This window comes from Excalfactoria chinensis, chromosome Z (assembly GCF_039878825.1).
Source record: "Excalfactoria chinensis isolate bCotChi1 chromosome Z, bCotChi1.hap2, whole genome shotgun sequence".
Classification (NCBI taxonomy): Eukaryota; Metazoa; Chordata; class Aves; order Galliformes; family Phasianidae; genus Excalfactoria; species Excalfactoria chinensis.
Window position 1 is genome coordinate 66115978 of NC_092857.1, and position 18251 is coordinate 66134228.

Below are 18251 nucleotides of genomic sequence, written 5' to 3' on the forward strand. Positions count from 1 at the left end.
TGCATTCAGCTTAACCATCCAGGCTAACAATCAATCACAGACTGAGCATCTGCAGTTTTCCCACTGTCTGTCCTTTAAACTTTTGTTATTTTTAGCTTGCTCTATACTAAAGTATGCCTGCGTTTCTTTGATATCTCTTCACGTGGAAAAAAAAGATCAACTGAAACTGTTTTCTACACTCTAACAATAATTTAACTTGCCCATAACTCATTTCCTAGTGGATATGTTAACTATAAATGCTGAAAGTATCTGCACCTATGGCTGCTTTCTGAACAAAGAGTCCTTCAGCTTGGAAGTTACTGGGAGCAGTTCCACCAGGCAGGTCATGGATCCAATAGTCCCTGGTGGCTTTGGTCATACACTACTCTAGACAGTGCAGTGATGGAGTCAGCTACGTCCTGGAGTCATTAGCCCCAGAGGACAAAGGATATTCACCCTGAGCAAAACTGGAACTGGGCAGTCTGTCTATCTTTTTTCAGGAATTTGGAAGGGGATTTTCTAAGAGCAGATCAGCCAAAGGCTGTCCTGCAGGCATTACAGAATCTGTCAAGCACAACAAGATGCCTTCCATCCACCCCAATGTGAGCAGGACTGGGTTCAATTCTGGGTTTTCAATGAAACGTGTTTCACATATGAAGAAATACATGACCTCAGCTCCCATGAGGTTTAACAGAACTGGGACCTCATCTTATGCCTTAAATTTGAAACAGGCAACAATGGCCATGAATTCCAAGAATAAAGACTAAGTAAGATACACACGCACACAAAAAGGATGTTGGATCAAGTAGGCTGGGGTTTTAGGGGATTTTTTGTTTAGTTAAGTTTTGCCACTGAATCAAATGGAAACTGGGTCAGGATCTAACTGCATCATGACACATTGCCCTCTGTGGTAAGTACTGGGCCAATAATGACTTTGTAAAGGAGCACACCAATACACACTGTCAATTTGCAAACACTGGGATATGCAAGCATTTCACAATAGGTCACATGCCACAGCCAGTACTGATGGAAAAAAATGTAAGGATTATAAATTTAGCTAAGCTTTTACACCAGGCTTTGGTGTGTGAGTATGACACAGCATCTACTAGAGAGAACAGGAGGCTCATTTGTGGCAGTATATTAACAAATATCAGCGGGAAGAAGTAGCCACAAGGAACAATTACGCAAGCTTGAGATTAACTGTTCGAATCTTCTACTAATTTTGGTTAGGGTAAATGAATAAAGGATTTCTGGTGTCCAGACAAGCAGATGGTCAACTGCTTATTTTTTCCAGGTACCCCCATATGGAGAAGACTCACACATAGACATCTTACCTTGCTTGGAAAACTCTCCCAAATGCTCCTTCCCCAATATCTCTCACATATTCGATATTGTTCCTGGGATACTCCAAGCTGAGTAGTTTGGGATTAAGGAGAAGAGGCATCCGCTGGTACATGGGGTTAGGGTGCAGCCGGTCCAGGAGGAGTTCTGAGGGCAGAGTGGTGAGTGTCGGTGTTTCTGACTCTCTGAAACAACAGAGCAGTTGTTGGTCAGTGTGCATGGCTCCTGATCTACATCTGTACCTTGGGGGTGGATTCTTCCATGATGGGAAAGAGAGGTATGGCAGGGCTGTTGAAAGAACCTCACATCATTTCCCCAAAAAGCCATTAGGCTACTTTTCACAGAGGGACTCCTCAGAACTTGCACCAGAATGGCCATGGGATTCTCCCTCCTGCAGATGTTTGCAGGACCCGGAAACAGGCAAGTTCTTTTTCAAAGCAGTATTTATTGCCTTGAACTGAGTCCCGGACTTTACCTTTTCTTGTTTTTCCACTGCTTTCGGTGACGGCAGCAAACAAGGGTGACAATGCCAAGGATCACAATTAGAGCAAAGCTGGAGATGATCGAGATGATAACATTCATGGAGTATGTGGGGGAATAAGATGGAGGAGGAAGATTTGGTGTCTCTCCACTTGGTTTTCTTGTTCCTAGAGATAACGATGCTGTAATGCAAACAAAATCAGAAGATGATATCTATTCTATAGGGATGGGTCTTTCTCTCAAGATGTACCTGTGTACAACTGACTAGCTTGTTCTCCTGGTAATTACTAACATTGCAGATACAACTGTAAGACTGCATGAGAGGACCACACTAGAGAACTTCTTTATACAGGAAGAAAAACCCATTTCTGCTTAACAATTGAGAAAGTGCAGAACCTAGCAAAAACAAAGTTCCTGTAGAGCTCAGAACCTAGTTTTGATAAGCAGTCAGATAATTTGCAAGAATTACAGGTGGAAGATCATATCCAGTGGTCTCAAAGTGTTCAAATAATGATGGCTGTACTGCGAAGGAACTAAAATCCACAATGTGGACCACAGTGTATCACATGTCCGAGAAGGATTCTGCAGGTAGGAGTGTCCACCCAAGGCAAGTATATGGTGTTTTTCTGGAACATCCTTTTCTCTCCAACAGTTTTGCATCTCAGTGACTTTATGGATCAAATACAGTAAACTGCTGTAAAATTTCACTTTGTTGGTTTTGATTGTTCGTGGTTTTTGTTGATGTTTGTTTTTTTTTAGGGGAAAAAGGAATCAGTTATACCTTTGCTGATTGTTTTCTGAGCTATTCTAGAGAATGACTGAGAACAGAATTAAATTTACACTGTAATTATAAGGCCAGCTAAATTGATACCGACTTGAGTTCCACTGACTCTTCAGCATCTCTATCCTCTGTGCAAGCAGAATTGTCTGGTTTTCAAGCCCTGAGATCCTAAAACTAGGTGAAATATCAAAACCTTGTATCTTGATGAAATATGTTACGAAAATTGTTCTTTGAACAAAAAAAAGAAAGAGTGAACATGTTTCCATCTTTTTCAGATTTGTTTTTTGCACCAGAAGCAAAATAACTTTGGAAAATTTGCCATAAGCTCTGCTTTTTCCTTCGAGCACACCTTCAAATTGAAGATGCTGAGTGCATCTGTGCAAAGAACAGCTGGATGAGTCTAGAAGACAGAACTAATCAGCGGGGCCATGAAACCCATGGTGTGATGGGCAGCACGACAACTTTTTACATGGTCTCAAAATAAGCACAATGATGGAAGTCATAAATTGTAGTCGCCTACCATCTCCACACGGAGACACGCTGCAGTATTCCCAAGTGACAGCTGGGTCTTTCGTGTAGCACCAGGGACGCTCATTTTCACCTCCTGGGTTGCGGCAGTAATTCTCAGCATCAGATAGCTCGGGGAAAACCTGAGGAGTCCTTCTGTGTAAGTGGGGAGCCTTGGAGTAGGAAACCATTTGGGTTAGTGTTTGAGTACAATTTTTCCTGCTGGTATTAATAAAAAAAAGTAAAAAAAATAAAACAAACAAACAAACAAACAGAGAAAGGTAGAGGTAAAACAGGCTTGCAGTAGCTTGCAAGAATCACCAAGAAAGCATCTGGCAATGGGAAGGGGGAACTTGCAGGTTGAAATATGAGGCAATCAAGAATGAAGGCGAGCTGCCATCTGTCCAGCCCTTCTGTGGGATAGGGCTGCCTATCTCAGGTAAACTCGCTGGAGAAGAAGACCCCATTTGGTTATCTCATGATTCATACCTGGTCACTCCACTTCTGGCAGGGGATGCCGGAGGCAGTAACGTTGGCCCAGCCCTGGTAAAACTGTCCATTGCCACTGTAGCAGTTCCCTGGGCAGGAAAAAAAAAGAAAGAAAAAAGAAAAGGAACAAAGTGGGGATAAGCACCATAGCCCATGCCCTGCAGTGAGGAGTAACAGGTCATGAGACACACAAGAGCCAAAACAATTAGCAGCAGATCGAAAGGACCAGTGATGGTCACAGAAATGCTTAGCTTTCTGTTCACAGTGAAATGGATTTTAGCTCTGTACATTGGATTACATCTCGTAACACCCCAAAGAAGGGACTAAAGCTTTCCAGACTGAGAAACAGAGCCATGTGGCTGTGGCTGTCACTTTGCCCCAAAAACAAACTGTCTGCATGGCTCACAGCCTGCACAGTGTTGGTGGCAGCTGGGGTGGGAGCAGCAAGGTACTGCATGGAGTGCTCTCCTGCTGGCCTCTGGCTTCTCAGACTGGATGCTTGGGACTGTGGCTCCCAGCATGCATGGAAACCACAAACTAAAGGGAGCCACAGATCTGAAGCAATGGTATCAGCACAGAGCACTGTTATTCATAATGAAGAATGTGCCATTGACTTCACATATGGAAAGCTTACTATGGGTGCAGAAAACGTCAGCAGGAAATCTAGAGAAGATTTTCACTCTCATAATAAGTTCCCAAAACATAAATGTGGTCATCACTTATCCTCAGAGGAGAATTTAATGCATGCTGGCATAATCCAGGAAGTAAGAGGGACAACAGAGGAGATGCAGCCTTACACATGTAGCATTTGCTAGCTAATTGTATGGAAACTGCTGACCATGGATTAGCATTCTGGTTGATGGCATGCATTAGGGTCCTCTTGTTAGATGCTGCGTTATTAACCTTATTAAATCAATTAGTAAGTCAGCAAACAGTGTTATCACTGTTTATTTTAAACTATATTGAAGTTGCAGCTCAAAAAACAAACAAACACAACTAACACAGGAGGAAACCTGTCTCATTCTAAAACAAAGATTTAAGTTTTTCCTCTTCAGTAAAGGTTTGCATGAGGTTTGATCCAGGTTTGAGATACAGGCTACACATTTTAATTCACTCAAGCAGATTGTCCTGTTTCTCCTATAGGAGAAACACTGATGATTGATTAATTTTTTGCAGGGCTGTAGTTCTAATGAGATGTTTGTTTAGAGCACCTGAGCATTTCAGTAAAGACCAGTGAAAACTGCAGTTCTGCCTGCTCTTTTCCTCTTGCATCACCTATTCCACACATAATTGCTGTTATGGAACCTCAGTTTTCTGTACACCTATAGGTACCAGGCTGTACTCATGGGCAGCAGAGCATCACCAGGTTTACTGTAGGCAGACTTCAAACATGAGGTTGAAACCCTCAGTTTAGAAATGACTTCAGACCCCATGACAACACTTGGCTCATCACAAATCCAAGGTAAAATGCTGTAATTTGAGCTTCTTTGGCTGGTATATAACATATCTGCAGTGTCTGTAGCACTGCAGAAGTGTAAAATTTTGATGAGCTGCCTTAAAACACAGCTGTGGGCCTGAACCCAATGTTTTCAATGTCAACCATTAAAAGGCAGGGAGAGTAATGCCCAAAATCCATCTGAACTAGTAACTGACATGAAAAGAAGCCTTTTTGCACTGAATGTGACATCAACGTGACACCCTTGAGGAGCAAAGTGGAGAGGCTTGGAGGGCAAAGGGAAGCATCACTGTGCCCTCAAGGGGCTGAAAGATACGAGTGCCCCATAGGTGGACATGCTGAAGGAGAGCCTGAAACTGCCATGTGCTCCTGGCACCCTCCTCAAACTCTGTTCCCCACTGAAAGCATGCGTCTGGCAGAAGTCTCAGCTAGAGATGGCTGGGATTTGTGGGTAGTTTTGGAAGGACATTGGAGAAATGGCTTCAAGGACAGTTGGAGGCAGCTGGAAGTGGCACTGGCATATGCTGCCTGGAGAAGCTGTGGGTGACCCATCCCTGTAGGTATTCCAGGCCAGGTTGGATGGGCCCTGTTCTAACCTGACCTGCTGGGTGGCAGTGCTGCCTACAGCAGGAGCTCAGGGCTGGGTGGGCTTTGAGATCCCCTCCAACCCAACCAGTCTGTGGTTCTGTGATTCTATGTTGGTAACCACATCAGCGACAGCATGTAAGGGTGGGGACTGCCCTGACAGCAGTCTCCAAAGTACCAGATGCAGCAAAAAAGAAAGAATGGGCAGAAAGGCAGGGTAACAACTGGAGGAGATCTAAAAGCACCATCATTCTCTAATCACTTCAACAACTACCAGCCCACGCTCTCCCTAAAACCTGTGCAGCTGGAAATATGTTTCCCTATGCCTTAGATGTGAGAGTTCAGTCATCCTCTGGCAACAGCCTGAATCGAGCCAGCAAAGACAAGTACAAAACACTATAAAATGCTGTGTAAGCTGCATCTTCAACAAAAATGCCGTGCCAACCCTCTTGAAGATCCTGGAGAAGTCTACTTACTGGTTATATTCTCCTTCTTAAAATCTGTGAAAAGACAAGACAAGGTGTAAGGATGGGTTGTGACACAGCCAGGTGCTAGCTGCAGAGGCACAGTCAGGATGATTCCCACTTCACACACCACATCTGACCTCAGAACAGCTACTGAGAGGCTGTCAGGCCTTCATTTTGGCTGCAAGTCATGGGTGTCACCATACCTTCCTCACCAAGAAAGCAGCTCTGCAGATGATGGGCAGCACAGCCCCTTACCAAAGAAAGGGATATGGGTGCAGGCACTGGGGTCCTGGTGCAGGCTGGGCAGCCTGTTGCACTCCAGAAGAGTGAGCAGCATCAGCCCCGGCTTGTAAATCCCCCGCTGAGAGTTTTCCTCCATTGAGAGCCATTCCTTAAAGCAGTAGAGATCCTTTACAGCAAGGCAATTCTCTCTACATTATTTTGCAAAAAACAGTGAAATACAGCGGTCAATGGCTTGATAACAGCTGCTGCACCTAGCGGTGGTGTGCAGGGGTTATTCAGGCTGACAGAAAACCATTAGTGGGGCTGTGCTTCTTTAAGCCAGTCTGTCTGGCTCATAAACCATAAAGGAAACTCTGCATAAAATGTAATAGCTTCCTTTAGGAAACCCACAAAGCTACATTTTTAACGAAGCAGGGTTATGCTCAAGACACAACACACATCACAGACTGTGAGGAGTTCCTTTCCATCATTTCCCAGACATTTACTGCCATCTTCTAATAACAAACAGCGTGTCTGGGAGTTATCTTAGCATTTTCGATACATCCTGAAAATCTCACCTGTTGTTCATAAATTTTATACAAACATGCCATCTGTTCAAAACAAGAGGTGAGCTGCAAATCTTAATCTTTTCTAAGCTAAATGTTTGCCTACATTTTTTCAGTCTCACAGAACCAGCCCCCAATTACCTTCTTTTCTCTGTCTTTCTCTCCCCTTATTTATCTGCCTGCTATCTGCAGCAAAATCTTTGTGATGCCAGGTGAAATAAGAGACCAAACTGCCCTCTTTCCTAATGTATTGCCTCCCTAACAATGTGAAATATTCACTGGCAAGCCATACTGTGTATGTTTAAATGTTCCTTAGATCTGAAGCTGTTTTGTGAAGAAGGCCAAGGCAATAATATCTGCTCTAGAAGAAGAAAAATAAATAAATAAATAAATAAATAAAACTGTGCCATACTGGAAAGTTTGATTGTTTGTTGTATTAGTTAATTTGTCAGTGATTCGTTTATTTATTCACTCATTCTTGAGAGCCTTGAGAGCTTGCACAACCAGCTTTGAGGTAATGTACAGGGATGATTTTTGCTGAACTCAGCTGCTGTCCTTTGAGGATGCATGTCCTTCCTGACCAACAGAGAATGACACAGTTATGCAGGAATACACTGCTGGCACCCACGCTGAAGGCTCCAGCCAAATTCACCACCTGGCTGGTTGATGCAATTTCATTACTACCAACAGCTCTGGCAAGAGTGGAAGGTCGTGAGCTTCAATGACAAACACTATCACTGCAAATCTTCTGCAGCACCAGAAGGATGGAGGCCTGTGGAAATTCTTCCAGGGTGGCAGATCTTTTGCAGTGGAAGTGGAAGCTCTTCAGATCTGCAGGCTGAAGCGATTAAAAACTCAGCTGCCTTGCTCTTGTTTTTATCCATATCTAGTTAATTCCTTCCTCGCTTCCATCAGAGCCAGAGCGCAGGTAGATGGTGCAATATATAGGTGTCGTTTCTTATGTTAAACAACAATTGGAACAGGAATGACCTTCTGAAGTTTAAAAAAATAATAATAAAAAATAAAACATTCAGATTAGTTAGGGAAATGAGAAAACCTGGCATCTGAGGCACTGTCTGACACAGAGGGACCTGGATTGCATTAACTACCTTCACTCCTGAAGACAGAGCATCCTTGAAGAAGCGTTGTATGTGAACTGCAGCTGCAAAAAGCCAAAGGCTTGAAAGACAAAGACCTCTGCAAGTCTTTCCACTGCCTCTTTAGAGGGAGGTAGTCCTCAGCCCCATGGCTGCTTCTAGGGGAGCACAAGGCAGCCAGAGGGAGGAGCAGTCAGCCTCCTGCAGCTGAGATCATGCCATTGTTATAGCACTTAATTCCCAGCAGCAAGAGCTTGATGAGATCATATGCAAAGATTACTTCAGAGTATTATTAGAAGTTTTATGTAACGTGACAGAGAGACAAAGACCAGGAGCAGCCAAGGACAGGTGGGCCAGCAGCCCACAGAGGGCTGTTGAAGAAAAGAAGACACGTGAACCTGACAAAAGTAAAGGATTTCCCAGCATAAGATTGTGCCCCACCACTTCACATTAGCACTGATTGAAATGGAAATAGAGGGGCTTCTTTCTAGTATCACTGAAAAGCCCGTGGTAAGAGCCAGAAGTAATCAAGAATTATGAGATGAAACATCGCTTTTCCTTTCAAGTTGGAAACCTCTTATCCTAATCAATTTGCAGCTGTATACATGGAAAGTAAAGTTTTTCCCATGTTGTTTTCTTCTGTTTCACTTCATCTTGTTTTGCCAGTGTTTATATTTATAAAAGGCTCGCTCAGTATGTTCTAGCTAACCAGCTTCCAAACCAAAACGCACAACAAAAATTACACAGGAGAGAAGAAATGATACAAAATACAAACACACATGAAAATACACCAAGGAAAATCTGTCTCTCAAAAACGAGGTGATTTCTACAACCTCTGGGACAATCAAATTTTTACTCTTGATGCAGTTCAGCTGAAAGCTGGTGTTGTCTAGACAGTTTGAGCAGAGAGGTATAAAGCTGTCAGTAGAAAGCAGATAAGATAACTGGAAAGCAATCAAGTCTGTGCAAAACGCTTTCAGGAGACCTCTGAGGTCTCAACATTCAGAAGGACAGATGATGTCTGAGCTATCAAAGCATGGGGCAAGGGCTTTGGGGAAACTTGTCCAGCCAATGGGCTCTGGTAACAGGAACCAGAGGAACACTGTCCCAGGGCTCTTGTCATAAAGAAAGCCATATTTAAATTCACAATAAAATCACTGAGAAAAAGTCTTAAAGGAGAAGAATAAATAGATGTATCTGCAAATTGTCTAGCGGATTTGAAGAAAGATGATGCCAGACAGATCTGTTAGTATACAGACACATCTGCATAGGCTTTGCCTGCTAGTTGAAGGCCCTTCTGTGACTTGCACCACCCAGCAGTGCCCCAGGAGGGCAAGTCTTCATTCACACCAGTTCTAATCCCTGTTGGGCCACTCTTGAGCAGGGTGAAATGAAGCCAGCGCCTTACCCAGCCCTCACTGACATGCCCTGTGGAGCACTGTGCAAAGTCCTTCACTGACAAATGTGCCACGCTTGTGTGGCTCAGATATAAATACTATCACACATCTTGAAAATAGGCAGAGAGATGGCGGACTTGAAGGGCACAATGACAAAGGGCAGCACATCAAGGCAGATGGGGAGGAGTCCGACAACAGAAAGCAACTTCAGCACCTGTCTGCAGGATCATTTGTGGATATTTGCAAACACACTCATTTCTTAGGATACACACTGCAAGTGCTCTGTGTGAGGAACACCAAGAACATGCAGTAAATGGAGAACACAGTGCGCTGTCAGGCTCCACGCTGGTGTTTTCCTCTGTGCCTTTGTTTCAGAGTTGTGGAAGGAGAAGAGATCAGAAAGGCCCTGAGTGCAAAGAGTGCGCCAAAAATTTACTGTCCCAAAAATCCCCTGCATAGCTGGAAAAAATAGTTGCCACTAGACTACATCTGGCCCACATCCAGCTGTCGGAGCGCTGCCCCTGTTCCTGCTGTGTCTGCAGACAAGACGTGCATTTCAGTCAAGGCCCCAGAACTGGGGGCCACTCTCCTGATAAACACTGCTCTGAATAATCTGTTTTAGGACACGGTCCGTGAGGGACAAGAGCTGAGTGCTGCTTTTAGGCAGGAACGTCAGCTGCCCAAATGCAGAGAAAAGGGCAACCAGACAACAGGCCTTTGTCACACTAGACAGCATTGCTAACAAAAAGGAAAGTGTCAGCCCAAAATGTCTACAGGGACTGTTCTCTGCAGCACACCAGGCCATCATGCAGAGCAGGAGTGTATCCACAACTAGGCTACATATATAGTTAGTGCTCACAGGAAAATAAGCTGCAAGAGATACAGAAGGTTGAAAAGCAAGACCTATGGAGAGAACTTGGAGAAAGCTGGTTTATTCTAGGCTGAGGAAGGCTTCTTAAAAACTTGCTGCAGAGAGGAAGGAGGAAGCTCTTCTCAGTGGCTGCTGGAGAGGATGGACCGCAATGGGGAGGGCTGCCCAGTGGGCTGTACAGCCTGTGTGCCTGGGACGTGCCACACAAGCACCTGTCAGCACGGGATTAGCTGCTGCGTGAGATGCTTCGGACTCCGCGGGTCCTTGCCAGGTCTGTTTGGCTGCACATTCCTCTGGCCATCAGAGGATACGTGTGCCAGGGGGGATGTTTGGTTCAGCAGGTGCAGCTACACTGACAGCGTCTCCTTGCTCTTTTTCAGTTCCATTGCTGTGGTGATGGGAAGTGCTGAATGATCAGTGTCCTGCCCTGACCACATCTGCTGCACGCCCATATTTAGTCAGAATTCTGAATGTGCACATTTCTGATAATAGTAATGACTACACGCTGACCTAGCAAGATCTAACTGATGGCAATATGTTAATTACTTATATCAACAACACCACTCAAAGGGATGTATCTTTTCAACAGCTGCCACCAAAAGCCTGATTTAGCAATCTCTGGGGCCTGGAATTCACTCTGAACCCCACCACTGAACACTGCAACAGGCCCTCTCTGTGCATGCAGAAGGGAGAAGAAAGGAAAAAACACAGCAATCCAGAGAGCACAGTGCTACTGCATGACTGGGCAGACTCTAACCAGCCACATGCCCACAGAACAAAAGTGAAAGAGGAGCAAGTTGTGTTTCTTTACCTGCATATGGGTTTTGGGGCAGGCCCCACTCCCGAGGGCTTGCACTCCTGGAAGATGTAGTTACACAGCAGGGACTTGGCGGCCGGCTGGCAGAACAAACTCACCGTTTTCAGCTCCATCCACGCAGTGTGAACAAGCAGCTCTTGGGTCTCCTCGGGGTCAGCATAGGAGGAGTTGAAGAAAACAAGAGCATTTCGTGACAGGATGGCACTGCACACCTCGCCTCTGTAAGTGCTGCAGTAACCTGCATCACCCTTATAGAGTTTGCTGTCAAAGGACAAGAGCAAACACACATGGTAAACCCACAGCCCTGCTCCAGAATGGAGAGGAGAGTGCCCGTAGGGGTCTGTGAATGCACCCAGGTCAGAGGGCACTGCCCCTAGGGCACACCTGGGAAAATGACCCTCCCTGCTCTGAAACTGGGTGGGGGGAGCTGGGGGTGCAGCTGTCCCCATTGCTCACCCTACCAGTGTAACTGGGGTCAGGGAGGTCAATTCTCAACATGCCAACCATTTGGAGCAGCCAGCGGAGCTATTTGTAACCCTGCCTTTTACTTCTCTGTCCAAATAATCTCCCATTGTCAATGCTCTGGGGTGTCCCTGCTGTTTTTCTTAGGAAAATGGGACCTACATGGGCAACAAAGTACACAGGATGCCCCAGATTCTGCTTTGCAGACCTTGCAATCAGCAGGTGATGCCCTCTGGCCCCAGTTTAGCCATCCTGGTTTGGGGGTCAATGTTATTTTTTATTTATTTATTTATTTATTGTGCTGCTAGGCAGCTCCCTCACAACAGCCCCCACTATGGCAGAGGGCACACCACACACACTGTCCTGATGACAGCCCACGTACCTCCCATGCAAGGTACATCTTTTCTATGCATGAGAGGCAAGAGAGGGTACAGGCATGAACAGAACAGCTGTCCTGCTGGCTTTGGTGGGCTGTAGCCTGGAAAGGTCCCATTTTTATCAGCACACCAAAGTCAGTATTATTTTTTCTTGCTTTTTCACCACCTGTAGAGACAGTCTGCAGAAGTAGCAGTGTTTCTTGCAGTGCCTTATCACAGAAAGGGGACTTTGTGCACCAAATGTCGAGAACACTTATAAAGGCTGAGCACTGGATCACAGTTCTTGTGCCTGTCACATCTACACAGGTGAAGGTGCAAGGCATAAGTCTGCCATCATTGCTGGAGTCTCCAAATGTTTTGCAAAAGCCCTGAACCGGGTGTGCCAGCAGCTTAACTGAGACATTTTCTTACATTTCCTCAGGCTCTGCTCTTCACTCTGAGAGCCGTCAGGTCTCAGCTAGCCCTTGCATTTACCTTTCAGGCTGATTTACCCACAACACACATAGGAATACGCTGGGGTCCTAAAAATAACATTCAGACTAATTGCTCAGCACTCCAGAAAGTAATTGGCAAAAGAGCATATACAAGTGGCTTTACTCATTTACTGCTTTGCTTCCAACAACTATCTAAATGTTTTTTGCCTTACTCTAGTGATCACTGAACAAAAATACATTTATTGGCTCTGTGTGGACAGGAGCTTAACATGCAGCTAGGCTTTTGTCTGTAAATTTATAATGCCAGTCAAGTTGTGGGCACATAATTGTGATGTGTGCTCCACTAGTGGCTCAATGCAGAGGCACCAGGCTCTGTTCACTCTGGTATAAAGAATCCTAGTGTGCCCTCCAGAGAGTCTCCCTCACATGCATAGCGTCCTGAAACCTACTCCTTTCATTTAGGGAAAATTCACCAAATCCCTTTGGTTCATCATTGTTACCCTCCCTGACCCACAGGATTCCCAGGCAGCCATAAAACCCATCCTTACCTCCACTCTGCCAGGGAGGCACCAAGTCCAGCAATGGCGATGAGTCAGAAGAAAGAACAGATGGAAAAGACATCACTGATTTGTCATTGTCACATTTGTGGTATCTAAGATTTACATAGTAGGAAATCTGCCTTAATCTTTGGACCCTACATAACCACCAGACCGTATCTTGCGTTCACAGGGCAGGTGGCTGCAGCTGCTCCCCCTGCTTGTCCTTTCTTTCTCCCACCAAGAGATGGGGTGGTAGGAGAGATGCAGACCCTGAGAAGCTTGTGATCTGAGGAAAGCTATTTTCACCTTGCTGTTAGGTGACACCAAAGTTGGGCTGCAGCCACGGCTTCCTCTGCATGGATGGACTTACCAAGTGCTTCTGGGACACAACGTACAAGACAGCACCAAGCATGCAGGAAGCAACAGCTGTGCCAGTCTCCCGGGTGTAAGAATATATGAGGAAATAGCCCAGCGGGGAAGGCACTGGTACTCAAATTTAGCCCCCTTCAAACTATGAGCTCTCCAAGGCCTTCCCTCCTCCTCCACCTCATTTCCCAGTAGGAGAGCCAGGCCTGCAGGAAAGGGTGAGATGTTAACGACCCCTTCCTTCCTAGCATACCTGAGACACTGATGGTTGCAGCAGCTTTGGCAGCACCAAAGGTTTTGCTGTGTTTGTTGGTGGCGAGGCAAGTGAATAGGCCGGGTCGTGTGACGTACACCTGCAGCCTGGAGTCAACCACTCTATCCTTCACGCTTTCTGCTACAGACCCTGCAGAAACCTATGGGAAAGAAAAGCCCACTGCAGTCACATTTCCAACAAAGGCAAGTAAGCAAACCAAGAAACAAAGAAAAAAAAAAAATAGATTCACCACTTTGCAACAAGCTTGGCAGAGAAGGATGCAGCAAGCAGATGAAAATGGCAAAGAGCTGGAGCTGCTGGCATTATTTTGCTGTTTTCATAGCTTTCACAGACAAAAGCAAATGTACAAGACTTCTCCTAGTCCACACTTCAGCAGTACTTCTGCAGTTTTCAGTTCTAGAGATCTCAGTTTTTCGTGGCTAATTACAACAAGGACTTTACTGGAAGACTTCATGTACACAATGGAGCACAAAATGGCTTTGTGCATCCAAGCCTGGATTTAAGGAAAATAGCTATGAATTCATTGGTTCTGGATTAATGCAGCCTCTGCCACAACAAACCAGTGGTGAGGCAAGCAAACACTCTGTATCCAATGCTATAGTAGATACCCCATACATTTTCTTCCCTGCTGCCTGGAAATGTTGAAGTGGCAGCAGATGTGGTGACATTGGTCAGGTCCTTCCCCAGGGGAGAAATTCTGAGGTGAACGAACTTGGAGCCTGCTGATTTGGGCCAGACAGAATTGATTTTATCTTCAAGCCTTTCCTGAAACTTTGGCACTCGTTAAAATCAGACACAGCACATCAGGACCATGCTTTGCAATGCCAACAGCATAAAGCAGCACTGCCTACTCTGTTTTTCATACCAGCAGGAAGCATCAAAGGGAAAAGTGGCCATCTGTGGGCTCCACTGGTATGTCCTGGCCCTAAGGACAGCAAAACCGTGTGTCTGGATCTATCTGAGCAAAGTGCTCTATCTACACGTCTAACAGAGGTGAGACAGACTAATCTGATCACTGTGGAAGCTAGTGGAAACACGTTTCAATGGGACCTGTGTCTGCTTCCGAAGTTATTTCTGGTAATAACTGAAAAGCAAGAAGGAACACATCAGTGTTGTATCTTTCTTCAGGAAGCACGTTGTTTTCCCTCCAACAAGAAGACACAGAAAGTCATGCATTTGTTCTGTCCCACTCCAGCTCAACTCAGATGTATGGAAAGGAGACTTCGAGGGGAAGAAATGACTAAATCACAAGACTAACACAAGTATTGTAAATATTGCAACAGAAATGCGTGGCAGGCTGGTCAGATTGCAAAAGCAGGGAGCAGGGAAACTTTCTGGCATTATGCTGTCAAGTTAATTCATATGAATGAGAACTCGGGATATTTTTTTCATGATTAAAGAGTTTCTTTTTAACTGTAGCACTGGTCAGATTTATTTTTACAAGTTTTTCCTCCCAGGCCCTAGCCAGCACTGGGCAGTATCTGCTGCAATCTGAAACAATTCCCCTGCCTTCATCCCATTTGCTGCTCTTCTACAGATTCCCTCAGAGCCCCAGGTCCAGCCTGGGACCCTCCATGGGATTTTGCACAGCAGAAGCCTCTCATATCAGGAAACCTGACCATGGATATCTGAGATTGTTCTTCTCGGCTTGGTCAGCTTGGTCCAAGAAGTGAAGAATGCTCCATGTCAGATGATGTAGTTAACAAAACAGGAACTATGCTTTTACCAGCGGTGACAAATCAACCAGCATACAGCTCCCTACAAGAGTCATGCACCAAGGGATTTTGGCATAGCAGGGTCCTCCTCCCACAAGAGGCCACTGACAGCAAGAAAGGTGAAGAACTGGCTGTCCTAAAATATAGGCCCTTGAAGCTCTGAGACACCTTGCTCTTTATCAGCCTTCTGAAATGACACCACTGAATACCTCATCTTTCTTGTTTCCTCAGCTGCTCTGAAAACTACAGTCAGGAGCATGACCTCATAGTCACTGGCAGGAGTTGATAAAAAGGGTTTGGATAACGTACGTTGTTAATCCAGAGGCTATGGCAGTGGCCAGTATGGAAATATGGAGGATGGACACAAGGGCAGGGACTCACTTACCAGTCTGAGCACAGAATAGAGCTTAGAATATAATACAGCTATATTACAATAGCTTTAATCTGGAAAATAACTATATAAGACTGGAGGATACAAAAAGTGTTAGTGGGGATAAAGAAGATGAGACAGCCTGAAGAATACCCTGAGCTCCTTAATGGCGTATTGTAATAGATGAAGAGGTATGGAGCAGGACAGGATTAGCCTCCTCAAGTAAGAAATTTCTGACAAGCAAGCCAACGGGAATGCCCATGGCTAGCCAGGGACCAGAAGAGTCAGTCAGAAAAAGAAGAGGCAAATCACTGGTATGCACACAGCTGCCTCTGCAGCACTGTGCTCCAGGCCACACAACTTTATGAAAGTTGTTGGAAGACCATGGAGAATATATAGCATGGCCATTACAAACAAGAGAAGGCTGGAGGAAATCCATGTCAGAAAGGGCACTGGATGGAATTCAGTGTTGCACCTATTGGAGAGATGCTGTGCTTCTGGGCTATGCTGGGTGTCAATGGGCTCTTCAGCTAAGGAGAACTGCAGTGGCTTATAGGCGGGCACTAAATTGGGTAAATGCAAAGGAGGCACCTGCATTAGATGTCCAGGATAATCCATAGATCACATTCCTATGAACACCAGATGGCTTTCAAATCCTGGTACTTGCAGAATATTATGCCTCAAAACAAGTTTGCTCTATTTAACTGCCTCTGCTTGTTTGATTTTGTCAAATAAGCCATTTTGTCATTTTACTGTCATCACATTAGGACAAAGGCCAGGAAAGCTGGCTGTACAAATACTTAAACTCATCATTAAATCCTCCTAGACACCCTGGCCCAGGAGGAGCTTGCAAGCATCTCAAGCATCCTTCATCTCTGGCATTCCAGATCCTACCCAATTAACCCATGTGACGCCTGGAGACAAGGCAGAGCATTTCATAGAACTGAGCACAAGACTGTCTCAGAGTGACTGAACAGCAGGCACTACAAAAAGCAGAAACAGGAACTGGGGACAGAAAAGCAGCACTTACAGCTTTCCCATTTTCCAGCCAGGTGACAGTGGGGACTGGAGCACCTGCTGCTGTGCACCGCAGTGTCACCATGGAGCCAAAGGTGATGTTTTGGGATTCAGGAGCCTTCAGGATTCTGGCAAAAACTGTGGGAGAAGACAAAGGCACTGGGTTGAATGGGTGCTAACAGCTGAGGCTGGTCTGACACAGGGGTTTCTCCTCCCAGCACATCTCCAAACCGGCCACAGCCTCTCAAAGAAAGGTGAGCAGAGTCCTGGTGAGCAACAGTCTTATGAGAGGAACAAGGAGAAGAAATGAGGTAGGCAGTGTGGTCATATTCCACACATTACAAACCAAAATTTTAGCTCTGGAAATCTATACACAACCTTTGTTCACAGGAGGTAACATGCAAAAAACGACCTGGATGGTTTGCAGTGAATAGAAGGCATATTACAACTTGAAAACACTGAGGGGACCGCCATGGTGGTAGAGGCTGGGGGTCAGATAAGCTCATCAGTGTGACTGCAGCAATTAGGACTCACTGCAGAGAGCCACAAACCCCATTATTTTCCATGCCACGATGAGCCTGGGTGGTAAGTTTCTATCACTTAACTATGGGGGCAAGGCCAGCAAAAGTTTTGGGAAACAGTCTGCACTGGGCAAGAAGGTTTTGAAGTCACTTTTCACCTCCACTGCTTCTTCCATGGCAATGGGGTTAGTGGACAGTCTGGAGCCAAGGCCTTCCCCTTTCTGAAAGGATTGTTTTACTTTTTTTGGTGAAAAGAAGATCTTACAGAATTTTTGCTGAAAAGTGATTTAATCCAAAAACACAGATCTGACAAGCTTCCACAAGCTGTATTTCAGCTTCAGCATTTGGACGGCACAAAGGAAAGCAGAGAAGAGAGTCATTTCCCATGTGGAACATCTGAGTTCTGCCCCAAAAATTTCAGTGGAGATGCCTGAATGTCTGTACAGAAGCAGGATGGATAACTCTGCCATTTCTTACTCCAGTTTCTCGTGCTTTGTGAGTAATGCTCACCCTCTAACTTCTGGGCAGCACAGCAATGACTTAAAATCTCCATCAGAAATTTTAGTAAGTAGAGGAGTTTCTCTTGGCATTCTTATGCAAGCATTATATTCTGTTTTCCACTTCAGCTATCCACGTAGATCCCCATATCAAAATATCTGACTGCATTGCAGTCTGTTGCTATCCTTTTTCCCCACTGCACCTCTTGTCACTGACCACTATTTTCTCCCATTTTCCAGATGTATACACCCCAAGCAGAGCAATCAAGCAACCAACAGTTGTCTCCTGACACACACTGAATGTTTCTCTTGATAAGAGACTGTGCAAAGGCTGGACTCTGTGTAAACAGAGCCCCTAAAGTACAGTTTTGTTCACAGATGTACAGGCCACAAGAGGAACGCATTTCCTAGAAACTTTGCCACTCAAGCACAACCATTCAGTGGAATCCTGGGCAGGGATTTAATTCAGCACTGTTTGAGTGATGGGGCAGGAGATCACGTGTTGAACTCCTGGTTCCTCCACGTACCCTGAGCAGCACCCCATGAATGCTGCTCACAGGGACTGGCGTGGGACACAGCCCCAGTACTGGAGCAGAGCCATAGTGCCTGGCCAGAGACTACTTT

The 18251-nt window shown here is 45.4% G+C and overlaps 1 protein-coding gene across 1 annotated transcript in view; it reads right to left on the reverse strand.

The window, feature by feature from the left end:
• MUSK (muscle associated receptor tyrosine kinase) overlaps nt 1–18251 on the reverse strand; it is a 44627-nt gene that overhangs the window by 6008 nt on the left and 20368 nt on the right. Inside the window, exons 6-15 of the mRNA XM_072360052.1 lie at nt 16623–16747; nt 13487–13646; nt 12877–12883; nt 11050–11316; nt 6341–6516; nt 6095–6118; nt 3578–3666; nt 3102–3261; nt 1796–1982; nt 1314–1505 (exon numbers count right to left, since the gene is read on the reverse strand). Coding sequence (XP_072216153.1) covers nt 1314–1505; nt 1796–1982; nt 3102–3261; nt 3578–3666; nt 6095–6118; nt 6341–6516; nt 11050–11316; nt 12877–12883; nt 13487–13646; nt 16623–16747 — 1387 coding nt within the window. The remainder of the gene's footprint in view (nt 1–1313; nt 1506–1795; nt 1983–3101; nt 3262–3577; nt 3667–6094; nt 6119–6340; nt 6517–11049; nt 11317–12876; nt 12884–13486; nt 13647–16622; nt 16748–18251) is intronic.